Source organism: Natator depressus, chromosome 6 (genome assembly GCF_965152275.1).
Source record: "Natator depressus isolate rNatDep1 chromosome 6, rNatDep2.hap1, whole genome shotgun sequence".
Lineage (NCBI taxonomy): Eukaryota > Metazoa > Chordata > Testudines > Cheloniidae > Natator > Natator depressus.
Window position 1 is genome coordinate 41,059,663 of NC_134239.1, and position 26,854 is coordinate 41,086,516.

The window sequence follows — 26,854 nt, forward strand, 5'->3', positions numbered from 1 at the left end:
ATCCCTCCCATTGCTGCTTCACCAACTGCAATGGCCCCTTAACCTCACGGCCATATACAAGTTCAAATGGGGAAAACCCTAAACTGGGGTGTGGTACAGCTCTGTAGGCAAAAAGCAACTGCTGCAACACTAGGTCCCAATCATTGGAGTGCTCATTTACGAATTTCTGTATCATGGCCCCCAAAGTTCCATTAAACTTCTCCACCATGCCATTTGTTTGATGGTGGTAAGGAGTGGCAACCAAGTGATTTACCCCATGAACTTCCCAAAGGTTTTTCACAGTTCCTGCCAGGAAATTAGTCCCTGCATCTGTGAGGATGTCGGAGGGCCAACCTACCCTGGCAAAAATGTCTGCTAGTGCCTGGCACACACTTTTAGCCCTGGTGTTGCTTAGAGCTACTGCTTCCGGCCATCGGGTGGCAAAATCCATGAAAGTCAGTATGTACTGCTTTCCTCTGGGTGTCTTTTTCGGAAAAGGACCCAGAATATCCACAGCTACTCGCTGAAATGGAACTTCAATGATGGGGAGTGGCTGGAGAGGGGCTTTGACCTGGTCTTGGGGCTTTCCCACTCTTTGGCACACCTCACAAGACTGGACATAGGTAGAAACATCCTTGCCCATTCCCTCCCAGTGGAATGACCCCCCCAAACGGTCTTTGGTCCTGTTCACCCCAGCATGGCCACTAGGGTGATCACGGGCTAAGCTCAAGAGCTTGGCCCGGTATTTAGTTGGAACTACCAACTGTCTCTGAGGATGCCAGTCTTCCTGGTGTCCACCAGAAAGAGTTTCCTTGTATAAAAGTCCTCTTTCTACAACAAACCTGGATCGATTAGAAGAGCTGAGAGGCGGTGGGTTGCTCCGTGCCGCTGTCCAAGCTCTCTGGAGGCTTTCATCTGCTTCCTGTTCGGTCTGGAACTGTTCCCTTGATGCTGGAGACATCAGTTCCTCACTGGATTGTGGACCTAGGCTTGGTCCCTCTGGAAGCGATATAGGGGATGGAGCTGTTTCTGTTGACTGTGAACCGCTCTCCGCTGGTGCACTATGTTGGGATTCAGGCTCCGGCTGAGCCTCTTGTGTCGGGTTATCGGCTGCTCCCAGTTCAGGGTCGGTGTTGAGGTTGCAAGTACTGGATTCAGTGCTGACAATGGGTCTTGTGTTGGTTGCTCGGCTGGTTCCGGTTCTGGGACTGGTTCCGTCTGGGTCTCTGGGACTGGATCCACTACTGCGGTTGCAGACATTGGCCTGGGGTCCGGGTCCATCACCTCTGACCGGGTCCTGATAGAAGTTTCCGGAACAGAGCTAGGCCTCACGGCTTGTTTAGCCTGGCTGCGGGTGACCGTTCCCACCCTCTTGGCCTGCTTCACATGATTGGCCAAGTCTTCCCCCAACAGCATGGGGATGGGATAATCATCATAGACTGCAAAAGTCCACATTCCTGACCAGCCCTTGTACTGGACAGGCAACTTGGCTGTAGGCAAATCGAAAGAGTTGGACTTGAAGGGTTGAATCGTCACTTGGATCTCTGGGTTGATTCATTTGGGGTCCACTAAGGAAGCATGGATAGCTGACACTTGTGCTCCGGTGTCCCTCCACACGGTGACCTTCTTCCTGCCCACACTCAGTTTTCCTCCGCTCCAAGGGTATCTGGGAGGTATCTGGGCCTGTGGACCTCTGGTGTGACTCCGGTGCAATGAACTGTAATCTGTTGGGGTTCTTGGGGCAGTTGGCCTTTACATGCCCCAGCTTGTTACATTTAAAACATCGTCCAGCTGACGGGTCACTGGGGCGAGGAGGGTTGCTGGAGAACGGGGTGGTGGGACGATAAGGGGTCTGGAGGGTTCTTTGGGAGGTAGGTGGGGCTTTGGGCGGCCCCCGGCAATAGGGTGGGGTCTGGGGTTGTCCCTTCTGGTCTCCGCTCCAACTGCGACCAGTTTTCGTCTTCTCTGCCACCTCCACCCATCTGGCTCCAATCTCTCCTGCCTCGATTACAGTTTTGGGCTTCCCATCTAGGATGTATCTTTCTATTTCCTCAGGAACACCCTCTAAGAATTGTTCCATTTGCATTAGGAAGGGCACATCTACTGGAGATTCAACACTTGCTCCTGATATCCAGGCATCCCAATGTTTCACAATGTGGTAGGCATGTCGGGTAAATGACACGTCTGGTTTCCACCTTAGGGCTCTGAACCCCCGACGAGAATGCTCGGGTGTTATCCCCATTCTGACTCTCGCCTTGGATTTAAACAGTTCATACTCGTTCATCCGATGAAGTGAGCTGTAGCTCACGAAAGCTCATGCTCAAATAAATTGGTTAGTCTCTAAGGTGCCACAAGTACTCCTTTTCTTTTTACAGTTTAAAAGCTTGCCAGTTTAAAAGCTTTTTACAGTTTAAAAGTTGGTTCCTGTCTTTACTTCCCCCTCCCACATGGCTCCTCTATTAACATTTCTGCACCTTCATAGTATCAAAAAGAAAGTCATGGTTTTGTTGTGCATGTTGTCAACTCAGTACAGGGGCTAAAAAACCCACAGTGTACATAAAAAAGAACAGCTCATATTATACAGTAAAAAATGCAGCCATATGGAAGGTTTACTGTTCTGAAGGAAAACCATCCACCTATGGTACAACTTGGTGATATAGATGTGTATGTATATATACAAACCAGCACTTTAAACCACATGCATCCCTGATGCAGCACAGAGGAGAACAGAAGGCCCAGAAGCTCAAGAAGGGTCCAGAGGGTAGATGCTCATTTCTTTTCCACATGACATGAATGAGTCAGCAAAGGCCCTACATAGTAAAAGTGGAGTGTGTCTCTTGTACAAAGTGTGGGATGAGTTGGAAACAAAGGTCCATGTGCCATAATTCTTGTCAATGATCCTATATTACCTCTGTAGTAGTAATGGTCAGCACGGACTCTATTGTCCTCATCAAAGAACAACCGTGGGGTGACAGCCAGTGTGACAGATGTGCTGCTACTGATTAGTGAAAGGGAACTGGGGGCAGTGATTAGTTGTAGGTGTTGCACTCAAATGGTTAAGATCCATAGGGCTGGTGCACATGTCTGTATTCCAAGAGGTCTTATTCATTCAGCACCTCTGGACCCAACCAGGAGGAAAGACTACAGCATGGAGGAAAAAAGGCCATGGCTCTTATCAGGTAAGATCTCTCCTTTACATGGGAAAGGGAGAATACAGTTCTAAATTCTTAGTTACTATTTTTACAAAAAACAACACAACACTAAACTCGGAATCTGTTTAAACATTCAATAAGTTGCTTCCTGATCAAAACTGCATTTCCCTACAGGAAAAACAAAGGTATTTAAAGAAAATGTGAAAAACTTCTAATGAGCCTAAGAACTAAATCTTAGAAGTTCATTCCCAAAGTGATACTGCAATCGATTCAGAACAGTGAGGGGGTTCTTAAAATAAAATTGTAGTGACTAGCTCTTGCATTTAATAGTGCAGAGTTAGAGGCTATTTCTACCCTGTTTCTGAGGTAATAAGCTGCTTTGTTAAAAACATATTGGTGCAAGTTATTCAGCCAGAAAAAACCACAGTGACTTCATTAACGTGGTGAGAAACTGAACAGTCTGTGCCACACTGAGTCGTAAAAAATATCATAGTTCATCGTGATTTTTTGTGAGATCTTCCCCATAATTGGTAGCTTGGCTGCCAACAAACATGTTCCAGTTCTCTAGAATCTCCTCTTTGGTTAACTTTTGATCCTGGGAGGAAAAAAAAAGTCTCTATTAGAACATTTTAAATACCAGGTAAAAGAAACATCAGTACAGGTTTCTGAGATGCCAAGTAGGAGAAAATTCTCCAGAGGCTGCAGACAGTGGGTGAAATGCTGGCCCCTAGTGGAAGTCAATGGCCTAACTCCCATTGATTTCACTAAGGTCTTCATTTCACTTAAAGTATTTCATAATTAACTGATTCCTACACAGAACTTTCAGCAGTAGGAGTGTGCCACTCCTCTACTTGTGCAACCTCACCTGTGTTTTTAACTTTTTCTTTTTGATTATTAATATGAAAAATATTTTGTCTGTTTGTTTTTGGTGATGATGATCACCTACATTTAACAACTGAAGGGAAATCCTTCTAAATTCAGCTCTATATAAGGGAGTCTTGATCTTCCAAACTCCAGCAGTAGAGCATCAGCAGGGTTGAGAGAGGGGAACAATCCTGCTGAGCAATGGCTCCTATCCAGGTGCTGCTGAATTATTAGTCCCCGGTCATAGTGGACGCAGAAGGGATGGGCCAGATCTTAAGCTGCAAATTTGTCTTATTTCTTATAGTCTTCTATTTTTCATCTCTCTCCTATTTATCTCTTAGTCCAGTTTAATACATAAATGTCCATGCCCATTTCAAAAGAGAAAAATCTGTTAGAATTTTTGGGTGTAGGGACATAGGTTGGAAAGCTCTCTAGCACTTGGTCAGCCAGTGGGCCTATCTGAGTTCATAGTTATTTTATCAGCTATTCCTTTTGGTTTCTAACTTTTATCAACTCAAATTTATTTTGTTGCAGTAAGGCACGAGCAGAACCATTTTTATCATCTTTAGTTCTACTCAGACTGTACTAATAAGAAAAGTCATTAAGAATCATCTCTTGCTGGCTGAACACTATGTAAAGGGAACCAGTTAAACTCTTAATATAACATTTATTAAATATACCAGAGCAATGAGTACCTTGTCTACATCCGATTCATAGACTAAGTGTCTAGCTTCAGCTTGTGCGTGATCATAGTCTTGTGGGAGAATCCAGTGCCGAATCTCCTCTTTATCCATCTTCCCATCCTTGTTTATATCCCGAAAATCAGAAAACTGCTCACGTTCAGTAATTACCCAGTCAGGTTCTGGTCCACCTTCCTCATGTGCAAACATATCAGCTGGAGGGGAAACAAAAGGTTTCAAAGTCCTGTTTAGCTTGCAAATTGTGCACAAAATGAAGGCAGGCTAGTAGTAGAAGTATCACAGTAATAGCTTGCACAGAGGTATTGTATGTTGGGTGGGGCAGGGCATAGGTGGACAAGGAATGGGCACATGGATATGCACCTTGCTTCGCTCAAATGGCTTCACCATTGTTAGTTTTAGCCATTTTCATATCCCCCTTTTAGGATGCCTGTGCAATACCACTTAAGTTAATGGGCAGTCCCAGCTGTAACTGAAAAGCAAATGGGCCCCAAATGTCTTCACCCAGTGATTTTTTTTACCCAGGTTACAAGCATGTGGTGCCGTACACCTCTTCTTCAGGATCCTCTCTTAATCTGCACTCACGCTCTTTCAAGATGAGCTCAGATGTACTGGGGAAGGGGGAGAGGACCCACAGCAGCATTGCATCTTGTCCCTGCCAGCAAGTGTCTTTGTCGATAACATCAGAATCCAACCAGAGAGTGGATGAGGGAATAAAAGGTGCAGGGAAACTTAAGGAAACAAAAATCTGCTAAATGGAACTGGATGGCTTTTGTCCTGCTTTTATGGAAGTCTCTGTGTAAGAGAAATACAGCTGAGTAGATCCGTTCCTTTTTTAACCCTGGACTAGTGAACAAACTGCAGCAAACTGCACTGGAAGGTAAGGGGCTGCGCTATACTAGGAAAGGATTAGAAGAGTTGTGATGCAGCATGAGTAGATGTACATCAGACAGGTACCTACTGTGTGGAAACCACACCTTATGGACATGATACAGCTCACTCATCGGCGACCTGGGCTAGGGAAACAACTTGTGATAGACAGTGGATGATCAGTTCTGTTGCTCATTGCCCTGGTCCTCCCATCAGGACTCGCACACCAATCAACTCCCCCTCTCAGCGAGGCTCATTCTTTCCCACCCCCGCACCTCTACCACTGTCCTGTTTAAAACTGAAACCTATTTTGTGGCCTCTGCTCGCAGCCCAATGTGGTTTTGGTTGCCAAGATTGTTCACATGTTCCTAGGTCAGGCTAAGCTTGAGGCCAGTTTCACCCATGGGAGGTGCAGGTGCAACCCTCTTGAGGATCTGGTCCAAAATTAGCAATAAAAACCACATGCATGTACTGTATGAGGCTGGATTCTCCACTACCATTAGTGGGCGTAACTCCCATGACATTAATGGAACTGCGTATGCCCATTTTAGTGGGAATTTGGCCCACTCTGTCTAGGTGTTATAAACACAAATGGGAATTTTTAGTTTCTAAACTTTCTTGGGACCTGCTCCAAAGCCTATTGAAGTCAGTGGAGAAGGGTCAGTGCCTTCAATTGGCTTTAGATTGGGCCCTTGATGGGGGGGAAAACACAAGCTGTGCAATGTCTGTGGGGAATTTTTGTTTGTTTGTTTTTAGTCTACACACAGCAAAAATGTGGGTATGACGGACTATAGCCATTGTTTAGAACAACAAAAAAATACTACTCTATTTAGTCTAATCAAAGCATATACGATAATTTAGGCACAGATTTTCCCAACTGTTCAAGAAAACTTCAAGAACTACACAGTGTTAACTCTTTATTTTATTTTCTAATAAGTGCAAGCACACAAGAGTTACGTTGTTTATTTGAAGCAACTGACACGTCCTGTCAATTTGATTTTATCATCTTTGCCAACGTGAGGTGGTCGTGACAAGAACATTCTATGCTCCTATCTATAGGAGACAAGAGGAACCAGCATTCACATGGTAACGAATGTTGACAACTATCTTGTAATTATTTGTAGGTAGTGTCACTGAATAAACTTAAATTACTGGGGAAATTATGCTGCTCTGTTATTTCAATCATACAAAAGCATTCACATCTTAAGTCTAAATATAATTTCAAGGAATAGAACCCACTACCATTAATTAAGGTGTGGATATTGTTCCTGATTGTGTGTGATGAAGTAATCTTTACAGTAGCATTAGAAACAGAAAGATTTTATCTGAGTTTGGTCCAATGCTTTTATGGTGCGACTTTCCTGATTAAAAAAATAAATTACAAAGGGGCAGAGTGAGACGCTAGCTTCAGCATGACATTTCACAAGTGTAACACGTACATCCTGTACTGCTGAACCCCAGTCTTATGCTGCCACTGTGCCTTCCTGGCTCTAAGAGCAAGAAAGCAAACAAAAGACCCAAGGTGCCTGAAGTTTGACCAAAATAACTTGCAGGAACAGACCTGCAGTTTACTTTCCCATTCTGCTCCCTTTGTGCCACTAGAGTGGTGCACGGCTAACCTTTAATTCAGGTATTTCACAACTTTTGAGTGCTTGCCTTTGCAAACTTAATGTCCTGGTAACCGTTTATTTTTAATGCAAATTCTTAAGTTTATAAAAATGTAAAAATTGAAAAACCAAAAATTCTATCCTGTGGAACCATACTAATCCCCCACCCCCCATCATCAGCAGGATTGGGATCTTTAGAGCTACACCACTGTCCTCTACTTGAGCTAACAGAATAATTGGTGGTAGTGCTATGAGACGATTAAAAAAATTAATCATGATTAATCGCACAATTAAAATTTTTTGATTAATCGCATGATTAATCGCGCTGTTAAAAATAATAGAATACCATTTATTTAAATATTTTTGGATGTCTTCAACATTTTCAAATATATTGATTTCAGTTACAACATAGAATACAAAGTGTACAGTGCTCACTTTATATTTATTTTTATTACAAATATTTGCACTGTAAGAAACAAAAGCAATAGTATTTTTCAATTCACCTCATACAAGTACTGTAGTGCAATCTCTTTATCATGGAAGTGTAACTTACAAATGTAGAATTATATACAAAAAAATAACTGCATTCAAAAATAAAACAATGTAAAACTTCAGAGCCTACAAGTCCACTCTGTCCTACTTCTTGTTCAGCCAATCGCTTAGACAAAAAAGTTTGTTTACATTTGCAGGAGATAATGCTGTCCACTTCTTGTTTTACTGAGTCACCTGAAAGTGAGAACAGGCGTTTGCCTAGCACAGTTGTAGCTGGCGTCACAAGATATTTATGTGCCAGATGTGCTAAAGATTTGTATGTGCCTTCATGCTTCGACCACCATTCCAGAGGACATGCGTCCATGCTGATGATGGGTTCTGCTCGATAACTATCCGAAGCAGTGCGGACCAACACATGTTCACTTTCATCATCTGAGTCAGATGCCACCAGCAGAAGGTTGATTTTTTTTTTTGGTGGTTCAGGTTCTGTAGTTTCCGCATCGCAGTGTTGCTATTTTAAGACTCTGAAAGCATGCGCCACACCTCATCCCTCTCATATTTTGGAAGGCACTTCAGATTCTTAAACCTTGGGTCGAGTGCTGCAGCTATCTTTAGAAATCTCACATTGGTACCTTCTTTGCATTTTGTCAAATTTGCAGTGAAAGTGTTCTTAAAACGAACAACATGTGCTGGGTCAGCATCCGAGACTGCTATAACATGAAATATATGGCAGAATGCAGGTAAAACAGAGCAGGAGACACACCATTCTCCCCAAAGGAGTTCAGTCAAGAACTTAATTAACACATTTTTTTAACAAGCGTCATCAGTATGGAAGCATGTCCTCTAGAATGGTGGCCAAAGCATGAAGGGGCATATGAATATCTGGCACATAAATACCTTGTAATCCCAGGTACAAAAGTGCCATGAGAACGCCTGCTCTCACTTTCTGGTAACATTGTAAATAAGAAGCTGGCAATATTATCTCCTGTAAATGTAAATAAACGTGTTTGTCTTAATGATTGGCTGAACAAGAAGTAGGACTAAGTGGACTTGTATGTTCTAAAGTTTTACATTGTTTTGTCTGAGAGTGCAGTTATGTAAAAAAAAATCTACATTTGTAAATTGCATTTTCAGGATTAAGAGATTGCACTACAGTACTTGTATGAGGTGAATTGAAAAATACTATTTCTTTAGTTTATTTTATTACAAATATTTGCACTGTAAAAATGATAAAGTGAGCACTATACACTTTGTATTCTGTGTTGTAATTGAAATCAATATATTTGAAAATGTAGAAAAACATCCACAAATATTTAATACATTTCAATTTGTATTCTAGTGCTTAACAGTGCGATTACAACTGCAATTAATCTTTTGATTTATTTTTTTTAATCGTGATTAATCTTTTTGAGTTAATCGTGTGAGTTAACTGCGATTAATCGACAGTCCTAATTGGTAGCAGTAGAAGGCTGTTATCTTATACGGACTGGGCACCAGAAAGAATGGAGAGGCCCATTTTCTCAGCGGGTTTCACAGCTATTTGCTAGACAGCAAAGGAATGATGAGACTCAGAAATAAAGGGTTCAATTCTGGTTCTGTAAGGGAGTGTTTGCTAACAGTTATAGACTCTTCCGCCCCAGTTTCTCCCTGTTCTCTTCTGCTTCTAGTCCCTGCCCAGCTTCTGCCCCTGTTTCCCTGCTGCCAGTCCCCAACCCCCACTCCTGGCCTTCCCCAGCTCCTCCTCTTGTGTCCCTTCCATCTCCTTTCCATCTCCTCCCTCTGCTTCTGCCCCTTACCCAGCTCTTGCCAAGACCCCCTACCTCCAACAATCCCCAACCTGCTTGTATCCTTCCCCCTCCAGCTCTTGCTCTCCCCTCCCCCCCACACACAATTTTCCATCCTTGGCTCCTGTCTCACTGAGCATTTTGTTCTTATCCCACCTCTGTATCCTGTCCCACCTCTGCTCCTGCTCCAATCCACTTCCCTGCCACATGTCAACCCCTCCTCTGCCTACCCACTCTGCCTCCTCCCCCTCGCGTTCCCTCTGCACTCAAGGAAGGCTCCTCCATGCTGCCTGGATTCCAACAAGGAAGCATTGACATCACAGCAGGGAGCCCAGGCTCTTGGGAGGAGCAACCTATCCCCAGCTCAACCCCTGCAGCCCAAAGGTGGAGAATGATCAGTTACTATGGGGATGGCAGCTGAGCAGAACTGCGTGAGGATGAAGCATGGTCAGCGCAGATGGAATCTTCAGAGAATTTAGTTGCCAAAATGCTAGCAAGACTGAGCATATGTGAACTGTGATTTTTTTCAGAGACTTGTAATTTGGCCATATTTTCACAGGTGTTGCAAAAGGCACATCTCTGATGAGATGCTGACCCTTTCCACCCCTCCCTCGCCAAATTTCAAGTCTTCACTCCAAAACATGAAAGGACTAGAGCGTCACAAGGAAACAGTTGTGGGGGGGGAAAATTAACATGGGAGAAACAACATTTTTCTCTAACCTTTTCCTTGGAAATGGCTGAACCATTTTAGCTGACTTCCCCGGCGGGGGGGGGGGGGGGGGAGGGGGCGGGAAGAGGACAACACAACTTTTAGGCAGACATCGGGCATGGAAAAAAAATCAGCCCTCACCATTTAGGTTTGCCAAATTTATAAGAAACTAAAAACAGAGTCTTATAATGGAAAGCATTAGGCAACCTTTGCTATAGGTGTCACTATATGCCTAAAATTGAAAGAAACTATTTGGTTTTCTTTGTTCAAAATGACTGAGTATGGGCATGGAGGTGCTCTTCTTTGTGATATAAGTATTGACTTAGATTTGAGGGGGATGGACTGGTGGAGTGGAAATTTCTAAAGTACTTGTGCTAAATGTTAAGGAGAGTCAACTCCATTCCAGCACTTACCAATGTACTCGTCTTGATCCACAAAACCATCCTCGTTTTTGTCTATGTCCTCCAATGTTTCCTGGAAAACATTTTTTTGTCAAAATGATCAAGAAATAACAGAAAATTCCAATAGCTGTCTTTATTATTGCGTGCCACTTCTCAAAATTATCAAAACTGAAATCCTAAGGGAAATCCTGAGTTATTGTACCATGTTTGGCTTTCCTCACTGCCCTTTTGGAAGATTTCACATTTGGTATATGGCCTGCTTTAGTATTCCTGGTGCATAGAAATCTTGACACTGACCAACTCCAATGTGAGTTTTGTATTCAAAGGAATGCCCAGATCTCCTGTCAGAGTGAAGAAATTCCTTCCGTATGAATGGATTTGGCCACTTTGCTGTTAAACTATCTAGGTGGCACCAATCACTCTTGTATCTAGACACCAACTCCAAGTTTTAAGTAAGGGCTTGTCTATATACAAACTTGCATCAACAGATATAAATCAGATTCTATTCACAACTCTGCTATTCCGGTGAAAGTTGGTGCCATGGATACTTTTATTCCCTTTTTTTTTAAAACTCTAGTTAAATAAGAGTCCTATTTCAGTTTATTAATTTCACTGCAACTCTATGTGTAGACGAGCCCTAAAAGAAATGAATTCCATGAAGCACTTTCTTTTCTGTTCCTAGGTTGGCTATTATTTATGTGCATGCCTGTTTCTAAAATCCTTCACTGAAAGTTTAGGGAAGTGCATCAAGGCTCATCAGAGGAATAAAAACAAAGGGAATGCAATTGGTTTTACTCTACTTACTAAGACAACAATGTCTTTCATATGCTCAAACTCCTCCGGATGAAGAAAGGCAGTGAACTCCTCACGAGTGGCAGCTGAGTCTCCATCTAGGTCTGCAGTTTTGAATCGCCTTTCATCCCTGGGCAGCATTTTTTTAAAACTATGTTGATCAGTCGCATCTTGAAATTCTTCTGGATTTTCTAGAAATTAATTTGACAATCTCAGAAGTGTGCGTCTCTGAAAATATTGCTGCATTGTCTCCATACACTGCAATGATCGTGTATAGAAAAACCTGCTGAAATACTTAGATCCTGCAAGATTCTAAAATTACAATAGTTCATTGTCAGGATGGCTGCTAAAGTGTCAGGATTTCCCTTGTGAAATCTTAAATTCATGGCCAGCCATTAAAGTGTGTTTGTGATCACAGGGTTTGTGCTTATGAATGACTGGCTCAGTTTAGTAGTAATTGTGGTCTACAGGTGGACAAGTGGAATTTACCATGAACTAAGAAATTAAGAGTCTCTTAAGGTACACGAACAACCACTGTCGTTCAGATCCAGGTTAACTACGTATCTGCTAAGTCTTGTACAGAGCTTTAGGCTGTTGCTGTATAGGGCTGATGAGGTAGTTAAGAGTCTGTATCCCAGCTTATAGGAGGGAGGTGTTTGTTCTGTTTTTTGACACAATCTTGTTGCATAGAACATACAGGATTTAGAGAAGTAGATTCCTCTGTTTAGCAGGGTATAGTGCTGCCACCTTTGCCCCTTCCTGCTGAAAGTGCGTCTTATAGTGTTTAGGGCCCGAGTCAAACTCCATGGAAGTCGTTCTGCATCAATCTGTTGACCCAGAAGCTTTTATCACTCAGTCTTTATCTCTTACGTCTGTGTCACTTAAGAGTCCCCAGTGCAGATTTCTGCAAGCAAATTTTCATTTGATAACATTTTTCAATGATGGGAATTGGTTTCTGTTTACTCTATGCTTATGACTGTGAAATCCTTTATGTCTGGGCCAAGCAGCTTCAGGACTGTGATAAGCACAAAATTAACCGTGTCCTTGTGTTCCTGCATGAAGAGATGTCTTGCCCAAGTCTGATTGTGCAAGGATTCCACTGGTCTTTTAAAGGTTATTAATGACATGTGAGCAGTTTAGAAAAAGCTCACTTATCTTTTTTGGTTTGGTTTGTTATTTTTTAAAAAAAGAAAAGCATTATCTAGTATCTCTAAAAAGAAATCAAAGATTTTATATTGCAAATCTCAGCCATCCAACATCACAGTGATGAATACAGTATAAAATGCCTAGCTAGATTAAACTAATTGGCCTGCAAAAAATCCTTACCATCTCCAATTCCTACATCATGAATAAGGCTATGATTTGGTCATGGAAGTCACGGAAACCGTGACTTAAGTCCGCAGTGGCTGGGAGCTGCAGGGGACCCCCACCTCCTATGGTAGCTGGGAGCTGCTGGGTACCCCTGCCGCCCGGAGCAGCAGGGGCCCCACAGCTCCCTAGCTGCCGTGGGCAGGGGCGGGTCCCCTGCATCTCCCCACCTGCCACGGGCGAGGAGAGGATCACCCTCAGCTTCCCAGTCCCCGCTGCCATTGGGAAAATCCCCCAGAGCTCCCCCATCCCCGCAGGTGGCAGGGGACTCCCAGAGCTCCGTCCCCATGGGCGGTGGGGGACCCCCAGCAGCTCCCCAGCCACCATGGGTGGGCGTGGTGGGTGTCCCCCACAGCTTCTCAGCTGCTGTGGGCAGGTCCCCATGGGTTCAGGGGAACCCCGGAGCTCCCCAGCCACTGTGGATGCGGGGGTCCCCTACAGCTTGCAGCTTGGAGGGGGGAATCTCCCAGAACTCCTCAGTCCCAGGGCAGGGGGGATCCCCCAAAGCTCCCAGCCACAGCAGGGCAGGGTGCTGGATCCTCCTCCCTCCCCATTTTATCATGTACATTTTTAGTAAAATCAGGGACAGGTCAAGGCTTCCGTGAATTTTTGGTTATTGCCAGTTACCGGTCCATGGCTTTTACTAAAAATGTCCATGACAAAAATCATAGCCTTAATCATGAATGATTCGCCTGTTCCTTCTCCTGTTCTCCTTTCAGAGCCATCCATTCTTGTTCCTCCATTCATATTTGTTAGATTTGTCAGATGGTTTATTTTTCGTTTTAAGGGAAGTCTCTTGTACCAATTTTTTTAAGCAACGATTCTGTGGGCACTTGAATAGAACTTTCTTGTCTTCCCCACAGCTTCTGCCTGACCAGATGGCTGCTGTGCTGAGAATGAGTTTGAAAGCGCCTGCCTATGTCACCTTTTTTACCCACACTTTTGCTGTCATACTTTTGCAAATCTGGAACGAGTAGAATCCTCAAATTCAGTGGAAGATTCCAGCCTGAAACTTTCCATTTCTTTCTATTACTGACAGTTTTTTTTCAGGCACAAGGCACAGAGCTCTTATAAAACATATTCAGTGAATAGCACATTGGGTTCAGCCAGTCCTCTCTCCCCCAACACAGGACTAGGAGCTACCTGGTAACGGTCAAATTCTCACATTAAAGTATTTTGTGAGTTTAGTTTAATGTGATCTGTAAAAACGGTGTTCCAATATTTAGTATAGTGAAGCAATTTGCACCATTCAATCTAGTCTGCTCAATTTGTCCAGTTTTAGAAACAACAAAACTGAAGAGACGAGGGATATCTGGTTTCAGAAACTGGCAGACTCACTAATGTTTATTTAGCAGCTACCTCTCTTCGAGGTGGAACCTAAAAATTATTTTTGTTTAAAACAATGAGATTTAAACTCAGTGGTATGAAACGAATGAGAATTCTAGAAAAATAGCATCACTAAACTAATTAAAAATCTTGAAAAACAATTTCAAAATGAAGGCGTTTATATACTCATCTGATTTTTAAATGACTACTCTGGGAAACGGTTTTGTGAATTTTACTTGTGCATTAAAACAAGATCAAGATATATTTACCGCTCTCTAAAGCCTGGCTCTCACACAGGGTGAAATCTGTGTGTAGAAAGTCAGCACAAGACTGGGCACATCCTGAATCTCACGCCCTCAAAATGGGATCAAAGTGGTGCATAAGAATTGTGCTGACCCTCTGCACAGACATGAATTTCATCCAGAGCAGTGTGAGGTAGCCTTTGCGTTTGTAGGAGGCCTTTTCCCCCAGAATGAAAGTCAGTATGTTGACATATACTTCAATCAATACCTTCCTTCAAGTGCTTTGGATCCCTCTCTGATTACATCTTGCCCTAATTAAAGAACCTTCAGATGGTCTCCTTTGATCACATCTGAAATCTGTACTTTTTGTATAAGATGTGCAGTAGAATATTTCAGTTGTATCTCATTAAACCTTTTGTCATCAGTTATGAACTTTTTTTCTTGTGTAATCATTTTAAAAACATATGTATGCCATTTTCATTTTAAAACAATTAAATGCAGAGGGAGTTAACTTTTCATAGTGAATTCAGTGCTTATGAAGGGGCTTGGGTTTATGGCCCTGGTGAGAACTGGAGTATCAACTGTAGCGGCACAAGTTCCCTCACCGCACCCAAATATGTATCAGCCACATGATGGAGGGTCCACATCTATCTTGGAAGGAGAAGAGAACCATATTCATTCAGGACCTGACTTCAATCGGCTTTGGATCAGGCCCTCAATCCAAAGCCTTGCTGTTGAAACTGCAAACAGAAGTGCTGGTTTCAATGGTGGACACTTGCCCAATAAGAACTGGATCAAGACGCCCCGACCCCAACATATGCCATCCAATTTCTGTACGTGAAACACACTAAAACTCAACTGTTGAACTGTTGTCATATCAAACACATCAGATTAAGTTTTCCATGGGGACAGAAGAAAAGAATCATATCTTTCAAATAAACATTGCTTTAGGGGTTTCCATTTATAATTGATCATAATCTGCGGCATGTTCTGACAGAATAATTACATTCTATTTAGACCTTACATAAATTTTTAGCATCCAGACCATAACTTCAGAGAAACAATGCAGCAAATACTTAGTAGTTTCTCAACATATTTTCTTTTAAAATAAAGGTTTAAAAATAACAACACAGTTCCCTTAGTTTACTAATAGGAGCAGAGGCTTTTAATTTAGCTTTGAAATTTTATTCACTTGTTTGTCCCCTCCTGAAATCCCTATGCATAGAGAAGGTGACCGTGGTGCAAATTGGCTATATTTTTCAAATGCACAACTGAGGAACTTTTGATCTTTGAACTATGTTAATTTACAATTTCATATGAGACTAGAATCTCCTAAGAGAGTTAGGTGCTTGTGTCCAGTGATTTTGGTTGAAATTTCATGTCTATCTCCCTAAGGCTTCTTTGAAAATTCCAACCTAAAATGTTGCCTTTTGACTAATCTTACCTAGATAATAACCATACGTGGCTTGTTTGTATTCTTCCCAGGATATTTTGTTATCCTTGTTTAGGTCATAATCTCTCCAGACTTTAGCCACATTTTCATAGATGTAGCGTTTCTGCACTCGCTTAATCCAGTTTTTCAATTCCTCTGTTGTGACGTAGCCATCATTGTTATCGTCTATTCTATCAACAATTTTCCTGCAAAGAGAGACACACCTTTAACAGCTGGTAAAAAGAAATAAAATGTACATGCTGGTCCAGCTTTGCTAATCTACATGAGACCTTGACTGTGTCTGCCCTCCCTCCACAAAGAGGTACCAGCCAAAGATGTAGAGAGATGCCCTATCACTAAGACTTCATTACATTTACAGAATATACTATAGGACATTTGCTAGTACACTGCCATCAATAATTAAAACTGAACTATCATTGTCAAAATTAATGGACCGAAGAACACAGGGTGATGTATTATCCTTAATTTTTTTATTGTCTGATCACATAGGGGCAAATCTTCTGTTCGGTGTCCAGAGACAGTGGCCATGCTGAGCTGATAAGCGGAACGTATCTTCCCGCCAGGCCATAGAGAGCCTGTCATCTTGCACAGTGGAGGTTCCTATAGCCCAAAGCCTAGGGGAGTTTCTGCACTCCCTTGGGTGGTCTCCTTGTAAGAGGGTATAAGGATTGGATGATCTACACAGGGCTTTGTGCAGCGCACAGGATATACAACACCTGCACAGCCCCTCCCCTCCAATCTTGCCCCCCACTTTTTTGGGGGGGAAAGAGAGAGGATCTGCACTAACTGTGCTGCCTGGAGACTCTCTGTAGCAAGGGCAGGATTGCCCTCTGTCACTAATTCATCACATTGAGTTATCTGCAATGGGTCTCCAGTCACTATTGCCCATTGATGTCAAAGCCTGCACCTGAGCAGTGCTGAGAGCCCCTAAGTCAGTAGAAGTTCAGGGCCTCAGAAATTCTCAGGAACCTCTGCACCTTGCAGGATCAGGCCCTAAGCAAAGCTCTATTGTAGTCAAAAGCTAAGCTGCCAAACTATGCAAAGAGGGCAACTCCCTCAACCTTTTAGCTTCTTCCAAAATAAATTTTCCACAAGTTATTTTCCTTACAGATTAAAAAAAGGAGATGGTATTTCATTATTCTATCAACTCAATGGCACGGTAGTGAGCCGTTGGGTTTTTTTGTGCTTTCTGACGCATCTCGCTCACATACATCTATGCCTATACATTGCTCTCACCAGAGGTTTATTTGTAGGGAAACATTTGCAGTATATTTAAATCTCTCCATTACACTCAACAGTGTAAAAACACTATGAAACCCCTTCTGTTTATACATGCAAGGAGACCACAACTTTGCCAGTGCATGAGAATCTAAATGTGAAGGTGATGTGTTTATTTTCACATTCCAAGCTGAAAAAAAATGCAAAAAGAAAACAGTACGAATAATGAATAGTACCTTTACTAAATAAGAAATAACTAAAAGCAATGTGTGTTATGAAGAACACTGGTCAGGTCTTTGCCTTTTTTCAAATATTATTTTTAGTGTCCTTAATATTTAAAGTAGGATTCAAAAGAGCCAAATTCTGCTCTCAGATTCAGGAATACAGTTCCCATTAAAGTCAATGGAAGTTGTGTGTGTATTGCTCAGGGCAGAACTGTGCTCTTTGCATCTTGTTCACTAGCTAAGGGTATGGCTACACTACGCAGCTTTTAGCAACATGGCTGTGCCACTAGAAGCTGCGCAGTGTAGATGCTGTTTGTCTGCAGGAGAGAGCTCTCCTGCCAACAAAAAATTTCCACCCCCCTACGAGCGGCAGCAGCTTTGTCGGCAGGAGAGCGCTCCTGCCAACAAAGCGCTATTCACACGGTGCTTTTCGTCAGTAAAACTTTTGTCGTTGGGGGGGTTAACACCCCTGAATGACAAAAGTTTTGTCCACGAAGTGCCAGTGTAGACAAAGCCTAAAGAAAATGTGCCCCAGGCTCTGATTCAGTAAGCACTTAAGCGTATGCCTTGTCAATCCCTAATCAGGAAAGCAGCAAATCACATACTTAAGTCCCATTGCCTTCAAGTTAAAGGTAAGCCCCTGGTTAACAGCCTTGCTTAACTGAGGCCTTTAAGGAACCTTAAAAAAGAAAAATGCTCCATTAAACAATTTATATTAGGATATATTTATAGGAGAGAATTATCAGTTAATGGTGTATTTATGACAAGCAAGGGAAATGTGTTTTCTGAAGGGATATTACACTCTACTATACCTAAACTTTTTCCCCAGCAGTATTTCATTAAAACCACCTTGAATTAAGCCTAGTGATGCTACCTTCTGGCCCAGGAACTAAGTTTACTTTAAATCCCTTTACAATCTTTTCTTTCTCTTTCTCATAACATTCATTACCTCTCTCCTCCCAAGACCATAACTATTTGCAGGATGGCCACTAAAATCCTATGACATAAAGCATATGCCAAAGACCACAGATGCACCAGCAAGATTTATATGAAAACTATTATTGGTATTCGTATACTCTGGGCACTGGTCAATAGAAAAGCGGGCCTCCTGCTCTTGAAATTAGGTTAATTAGTAGTCACTGAAGTCTCAGCTGCGAGGTGCTGCCAGATTGGCTTTATTTAATTCAGCCACCACCAAGTAATATAGAAGATCCTACAGAATTATCGAGTCTTCATTGACCCACAGTGAGTTCAACGTAAGTGAGTTGGCTGACATTTCGGTCAATGAAGACTCGATAATTCTGTAGGATCTTTTATGGAGAAATGGATGGGTGAGTCTGCCCCTATAACTGCTCCTTCCACCTAGGGCAGAAAATTGCTCTCCATCTAAAGCAGTGTTCTTTTCTGAGCTACTTTAGTTCAATACCAAGTATGGGTTATATTTAATTTTCAGCAATGATGTGTTTGATCTGCTATCATCATTGGATCTGTAGCACATTACATCTTTACAGATCTCATTACAGACATGGGGTTCAGACACATGCAGAGTCTGTCTTCTGCATTCATAACCAAGACTTTTCTGAAGGGGGAAAAAAGAGGGGCTGCTAAATTTCACCTGAGAAATAGAAAAGAACATGCTACCTGATCAGCCAGCCTTTTCCTTTTTGTATGTATCCCTCAGTGAATCTCCCCTGAAAGTCTGACACCACAATGGGACATATGCATCAATATCGTTGTCCCGCAATGTGTTCAACCTAAGTGAGCTGGCTGACATTTTGGTCTATTGTTAAATGCTAAAAGTAACTGAAATGTTTCTGCCAGAGGAAATATTTTACCCTCTTGTTATTTTTAACACTTCCTTGGTATCTCCAGAACTGGTCAGAGCCAAGAGCTGTGCTGCTTGTAGCCAGCATTGTTTATTTTTCCCTCAAGTGCATTCTTCTATTTTTCTAGCTCAGTTGCATCTCTGCTAATGATCTATATGACCTATGTCTGCTTCCTATTAAAATGAAGGTGGGTAAGAAACAAAGTCTTATGTCTTTTTAAGGATGATGTGGCAAGCGAGCAATAGCCTTCTGACTGCTTTGCAATGCAGCTAAAATTCATTCTTCAATCACAGAAGTTGTAATGGACCCATTTGAAGTGGCTAACTCTTTAACAAAGTGAAAATTCAGAGAAGGTCTCACAGCCACAATGCTACAGAACCAAAATTATATGCAATACTTGTTAAGCTGTCCCTACAAGCCCACAAAACTAAAAACCTCTTTCTCTCAAGGCTAAAGGGCCTGCTGCACCAAACCTCATATAGTTCCAGCATATAAACCTCAGTGGACCTATGTTCAATATAAGCATTTAGGGGAACAGCCTGCCCCCAGCTCTTTAGCAGTGAAATCAGTTCAGTTCTGTTGTACAAAGGGAGGGCAAATCTGGAGGGACAAGCAGAAAGTGCACAGAACCTGCAAGAGCAGAACCTTGCACATATACGGTAGAGGGGACATTTGGAGATGAAACAAGGATGGGCCAGACAACTCACAGCTACAATGTGAGCTGAAAGGGGAGGGACTCTGAACCTCAGCCTTTTGTGCGTATGCCCGGTTGCTGGATTGGGTGCCGCTTCTGGCCTGGGTCTGGTGCACAGCAGCAAGATTTGCCACCTTGGGCCCATATATGGTGTCAGAAGCTCAGCAAGCATCTTGCTACCAATAAACAACAGACCTGAATGTCTTATCAAACTAGGATCAGACTACACAGCAGTTTTATCACTGGGCTGGCCTGGAAGGCCTGCATGACTCTAAGGCTTATGTATCTGTGGGTTTTCCCCCCCCCCACCAAGAAAATTTTTCTTCACTAGTAGATGAGCCTAAGTTTAGAGTATCTTAGTCAACTCTCTTTTGTGTGACAGCAACAGCAGAACATGGCTTTTTTAGGCCACGTCTACAATACAGGCACTACCGCAGCATAGCTGCAATGCAGCAGATCTGCTGCTGTAGTGCCATAATGTAGACACATCCTACAGTGACAAAAGGAGTTTTTCTGTTACTGTAGCTAATCCCCCTCGCAAAGGCACTAGCTAGGTCGATGGAAGAATTCTTCTCTCAGCCTGAGGCTGTCTACACCAGAGGTTAGGTTGGCTTAACTATGGCACTCAATGTTGTGAATTTTTCACACCTCTGAGTGCCAGAGCTATGTCAACCTAATTTTTAAGTGTAGACCAGGCCTAAGTGTTTCCATTATAAATCAATGGTATACAGCAGACTTTGTTATGTTTATACCCATCTCATTTGTGTGAGAATTACTTGTTAAAGAAGCTGCACTCAGTTTCCTTAAAGAGTTGGGTCCTGAATATTTTTATGCTGAATGAAAAGTGTTTAAAAATAATGTTTTTAATTAAATCTGTCCTCCTCCTTACAGCCAACAGCTTGCTGAAAAGTGAAACCATTTGTGACCAAAGCTGCAGGGGATCCTAGCATTAAAAAGCATAAGGTATTTTCTGTTCTGATTTAATAATAAGCATCTTTTTAATATTTAAAGTTCCTCTTCTGTTGCAAAAGTTATTTTAATCAAAAGTGTGAAAAGCAGCAAAAGGCCTAAAAATGCCCAATCGCGTTAGAGGCTTTATTTGCACAGTTTGTGTCCTGTGATGTGTTTTCCACCTTGAGACTGTTCAAAATGCTGGTAAGCATACTCCTGGGGGAATTCTGTGCCAAAAAATGAAAAATTCTGCGCACAATATTTTAAAATTCTGCAAAATTCTGCGTGTTTTATTTGTCAAAATAATGCAATATAATCATGCAAATTTCAATTATTTTGGTAAATTATTTAACATACAATACAATGGATGAAGAATGGGAATGGGGAGCATTGGACGAAATCTCCAAACCCCCTTTGTCTAATAGTAATGTAGCTAGGTTTGACCCTTTATTTCTAGTTGTTAGTCAACAAATATATGCAGCCATTCACTCAGTGTTAAATCATAGGAACTGAAGTGCAAGTGAGGGCTGGGGAATCAAATTCACAATTTATATTGGCTCCAGAAAGGTAAGTACCATACTGTTCATGGAGCACATTTTGATAGGAATTTTTTTCAGTCCAAAAATTTAGACCAGTTCTAATCACTAAAGCACCATAAGCATTTATAAGGCCATCCTGTCCTGGCAACATAAAGGAGCCTTTTACACCTGTTTTATACTCATGGAGGAATTCACAAAGACAGTGGGAACAATTCACTAAGCAGGGAGGCTGCTACATTCTGCTCTGCCCCATGCTATCTCCTCAGAAACACCCCAAAGCCCTGCCTCTCCATTGCAAGCATGCCACAATAGCGAGCAAGAGGGACAGAGTGTCTCTCTCCCTTTCACATGCACGACTACCCAGCTCTCTCCGACACATCCCAGTGGTGATTTACATCTTTACCTGCTGCTCCAGGCACCTGAACCAACCAGCCTGTGCTGCCGGAGAGAGGCACATGACCACTCTTGTGGGCTTCCCTTTGCTTCCCCACCAGAAGTCATTTTTCTGCAGGGAAGCAAAGAAATCTGTGGGGAACATGAATTCTGTGCATATGCAGTGACACAGAATTCCCCCAGGAGTATAAGCAAAACCATTTCAGGATTCTTTTAAGAAACACAGAATAAACCCATTTCTCAGAAATGCTGGATCAGGCCAAATGTTCCCTTAAGTATGTGACACACATTAAATTCTATTCTTTGTGGCTTTGATAGGCCAAGCACATTGCACACAACAAGGATTCCTTACATCGCTCCATTACCTCCCACAAGCTCCCTGTGTGCCACCCTCTATTTCATGGATTCCCTGCAACCCCCATCACACCTCCTCACCAGTGGTGGATTTCCTGTGAAACAAACCCAACAACAGGGGGCCCCAAAATGCAGGACAAATCTGACAAATGACTGAATTAGAAGGCATCCTACTCCACACAACCCATCAATCAAAAAGCAAAACTATGCCTCTGTAATTATAGCTGAAGTTGGAGCCCTAGAGATTAGCTTATGCTCCATTTCTGCTTTATGCATATTACTCTCATATAGAGTGATGCAAACGCTTATGAGAAATTCCCGTGAATTCTCCCATCATTGGGGAAAAAAGAGTCTGAACCCCACAACAGGGGGCCAGGAGTCCATCTACCAAACTTCCAGCTATCCAAAATGCACTGGGGGCAAGCAGCAGTTAGTCTGTTGGCAGATGAGTTGGGGAGAGACTTGTTTTGATAGCAAAAATGCAGTAGATGTTTTCTGTATCAGGGAGTATTGAAATTCTGCTTGGACAGGAAGTCACAAACCATCCTGCCCCAGAGCAGTCTGAAATTTGAGATACCAAGGCTGATTTTTTTTCTTTAAATATTGTACAGACTCTTGGATGCTGCCAAAGAAAGGCAGGTGCAGGATCAAATTACACTAATGGTTAACGATCAACAATGCGATGAAAATCAAAGAGCAATGGGTGCGTCTGATTCTGAAAATGAGAACAGTAGAGATTAGAAAAGGCATGGCAACATCATCCATTTTAAAGAAACCAACATGTAAATAACTAGGGAGGAGGAGGTGGAGAAACGAAAAGATGGTTGAAACATCTCTGTATTAGGGTATTCCTGTATTTCCATATTTAATTCATGGATGTTTAAACTGTGGAACTTCCTCTTTCGAGGCTGCACTCAGTTCTGGATTGAGCTTTCAAAACCCAGGCAGTACGGGCAGTAGGAGACAGGAGAAGCATGTTGGAAGCTGTCCTACCTTAGGTGATATTTAGTCATTGAGCAACACTCCAGTACACTTTCTTGTTCCTCAGATCTCTGTGTCCAAGGGGACAAACAAAGGGAGAGGTGTAATATCCTAACTGAAGCTCAGTTTAAAATGGACATAATATGAACCATATGTGCCAGAGACCAGAGTTCAGGTCCTCAGCTTAGTGCTGTGCTTGCTTTTTATTGGTGATAAGTTAATATGACTAAGTGTTGGTAATGGAATCCTGTATAGGATCAGAATGCCTGAAAGTGTGCCTGCTGCCCTGCATCCCAGTATGGTTTGATGATGCTGAACTTCATCGAGTATAATCTAGAAAGTATATGAGGCAGGGCTTTCTTCATCCGGGGAACCACAACTCTGGCATTCATAGATTCCAAGGCCAGGAGGGACCTTTGTGATCATCTAGTCTGATCTCCTGCATAACACAGACCATAAACTCCCCTAGTGCAGATCTTTTAGAAAAACCTCCAAACTTGATTTTAAAATTGCCAGTGATGGAGAATCCACCACGACCATTGGTAAATTATCCCCTCAATCCCCACAATGCATTGGCAGTATTCTTGTGAGAGAGACTGAAGATTGCTGGGTATCCTGTTTAGTATGCTATTTATTGTAGGGCTGGTTTAGTGTGTTTATGCATGTGCCTGTCTGTATCTCCTCTACATGATACATGGGGTGAAAATGGAAATAATTGAAAACTGAATTTCACTTTGTGTTGATTTAGAATATTAAATTTACGGCATACTATTTATATATACTTACATGGAGCTCCTGTTTCCTTCTATGGAAAAAGTAGTAAAGGCTTGTCTGTACAAGAAAGCTGTACCAGTTATACCTGTACTGCTACTCCTATATGGGAAGGTGAATAACTACTGGTATAAGGCACCAATATATAACTTAATACCAATAATTATACTAGTATAACTTTCAAATGTAGCCCAGGCCTAAAAGTGATTCCAGTTTCAACTAAGAAAGCCCAAGATGTTAATATATGCGAATCAGAGAGACGGTTTGCTTTTTTATGTTGGGAGTACTGAGTACTAATTCCAGGCCTTTGAATAATTTGGACAAGTTGCCCATTTATGATAATTATGCTTTCAATATTTTTGTTACAGCACCTATTATTACTTGTATTTCAGTATCACTCAACAGGATCACAGACCCACTGTGCTTAGTACTATACGAGACAGTCCTTACTCCAAAGAGCTTACGCTCACATCTGAAATAAGATGCAATGAGTAAGTATAACAGACAAGGCAAGGGAAGGGGGAGGAAGGCTGAGGCTAATGGTAATGCAGTCATATGGTTCTACATGATAGCTTGATGCACAACTTGAGGCTTAAAATAATATGAAAATGTTTTTCCTTTACTAAATCAATAAAACCAGCTCTCTTCAACTGCCATAAACCTACCCATCCTATAGATGTCAGAACAGAAGTAGGTCTTAAGGAGGGATCAGAAGGATGAGAGGGCGATGGACTAGATCAGGGAGCATGTCCCAAGAAGAAGGAGCAGCGTGGAAGAAAGAACAGGCACGCTGTGGGAGAGGTGGACAAAGCTACCATAGTTAGCATGGGGAGAGGGCAACATTATAAGTAAGGCTGCGAGTCTGTCATGGATTCCATGATTTTCTGGGACCTCCATGACTTCTGCAGCAGCTGGTGCGACTGACCTCAGGGCCACCCGAACAGCTCAAGGGGCTCCCAGGCCAGCCGCCCTGGCTGCTGCTGGGGCAGTCTTGCCCCCTCCGCAGCCTTAGCAGTGGTCTCGGGCCATGCGCTGCCCCCCCCAGCACCAGTGGCTGTCCCAGGCTGCGTGCTGCCACCCTCCCAGCACGAGCAGGGGTCCCAGGCTGTACGCCGCCTCCTCCCCGCACCCCCTCCCATCAGCAGCATCCCAGGGCCACCCCCTGCCCCAGAGCACCAGCAGCACCCCCAGACTCCCCCTCCAGAGCACCCAAGATTTAGTCGGGGTATATAGTACAAGTCATGGACAGGTCATGGGCCCTGAATTTTTGTTTACTGCCTGTGACCTTCCACGACTTTTACTAAAAATACTGATGACTAAATCTTACCCTTAATTGCAAGTCATGAACAGGCAAGTTGTAAAGGGTAGCAAAAGTGAGAACAGGAAGCTTAGACAGTTAACAGAGATGCAAAGCGAGGACTGACACAGTAAGCGCAATAGGCCAGCAGGTGACTTTAACAGCTGCATTTTAAATGGACTGGACAAGGCTGAGCAGGTGCAGAGGGAGGTGCAAGCAGTGCACGCAGGGGATGGGAGAAGACATGCTTGAATAGTACAGTCGATCTAGTGCTTGGTGCAGTGCTGCATGTAGCTATCCGCAGCTGGAGGAAGAGGCACTTCAGTGCAAGGCCAGAGAAGTTGGAAGAGAGAAAGCGAAACGATCATTTAAACAGAGGGAGTGAAACTAAGCCTTGAGTTTTCAGCATTTGTTTGTAAAATCAATGTGGGCTCGGGGAGGAGAGGCGGCGGTCAAACACGTGTCACCCTGTAAAGTTCAATTCTGGCAGGCAACTTTTCCCCTGGGAGTGGATGGGCAGTGCTCTGAAATGAGTACAGCCACTGGAGATCGGCTCGAGAAAGCCCGGTCACTCAGCAAACCCTTCCTTAGCCGTCCCCAGAGATCTCTTGCAATGGAGAAATCTGCGAGCTCTGCATAATGCCCGCGGCACTTGAGTTAATGCTCACTCCTGACCAGTGCCACACAACCCTTCGCGCCTGGCCTTAGCTCGGGGACAAAGTTTCCGTTACAAAAACACAAAGAGAAAGAAAGATTGAAACTTTTGTCTCTGAAGCTTCTTCCCAGCTCTTTTTCCGCTGAAATAATCCTTTCCCTACTATGCAGTGATACAGCGGGACCTCCCCTCTGCCACGTTATCGGCGCTTCATGGGCGGGGGACACGCCTCCTCTGTCCTCTCTCCCACTGTTGCAGTAAGTGAGGCTCCAAGGCTGGGAAAGCCTCTATTTCCTTACACTAGGGGCTGTTGCAACACGGGTGTAAGCCACAGAAAGCATTTCCCTCTCCAGTAAAAGCTCGTGAGGTTTCAAGAGCTCGCGCTCAGCCAGCCTACAATTACAGAAACACTTGCAGGTTCTTGCTGGTCCAACGCCCTATTATTATTTCGATACCCGCATTTCACTTCCACTTTTTTTAAAAAAGTTATGCACTAAACTAATGCGGCAGGGTCCCTGTAATTCATCTCCTTGGAGAGGCCGTTCCCTTCCTCTCCTAGGAGCCCATCTTACCCTAGTTTCTCTTTGCTTTCTTCTGGGGTGAGCTGATCGAAAGTCTTGGCTTCTTCCTTGCCCAGAAAAGCCTCGTGGTCATACTGGAAGCTTTGGTTATCTTCGTGCAGCTGATCGCTGAGCTGAGGGTCTGGATGAACGACCCTCTCCTTCCTGAGAGTGGGTTTGCTGAGTGACCCTCCTGTGCAAAGCAGCAGCACGAACCAGCAGGCAGCCTGGAAGCCCATTTCTCTGGTCCTAGCAAGGCGGGATCCGCCACAGCCCGGGGGAAAGAAAGGGAGAGAAAAGTGCTACATGAGCTTGTTACGAATAAGGAATCAGGGGAGACGAAATGTCAACGTAGGACACATGGATCAAGTCATCCAACCTGCTGCATCACCTCCAAAAGCACCGGCACGCGTGAGACCTTTAGTACCGGTCCCCACATGCAGCAACTGAGCCTGGTACCCTTCACCTCCCACGCACACACACTCGCACTCCCCACCTCTGGACAGACAGCAAGCGTGGAGCTGTACTTCGCCACCAGCACCCCTTGCAACATACCAGCTGTTGCTGAGAGTCTATCGCCCAGGCAGCCCTAGGAATGCAACTGCAAGTTGCAAATGACCCACTGCGGGCTGTGATCACAAGCCCCTCATCCTC

General features: G+C 43.3%; 1 protein-coding gene across 2 annotated transcripts; it reads right to left on the minus strand.

Moving 5' to 3' along the window:
* Positions 1 to 627: 627 nt before the first annotated feature.
* Positions 628 to 26,854, minus strand: RCN1 (reticulocalbin 1). 2 transcript variants are annotated; one of them, XM_074956961.1, is made up of 7 exons: positions 26,756 to 26,854; positions 26,213 to 26,449; positions 15,729 to 15,922; positions 11,361 to 11,539; positions 10,569 to 10,629; positions 4,691 to 4,890; positions 628 to 3,726 (listed from the first exon to the last, which is right to left on the minus strand). In XM_074956961.1, exons 2-7 carry the CDS (start codon positions 26,437 to 26,439, stop codon positions 3,619 to 3,621), a joined length of 969 nt encoding a protein of 322 aa, XP_074813062.1. In that variant the 5' UTR covers positions 26,440 to 26,449; positions 26,756 to 26,854; the 3' UTR covers positions 628 to 3,618. The 2 variants fall into 2 exon arrangements, with proteins under 2 accessions (XP_074813062.1, XP_074813061.1); XM_074956960.1 differs by having other exon boundaries at positions 26,697 to 26,800.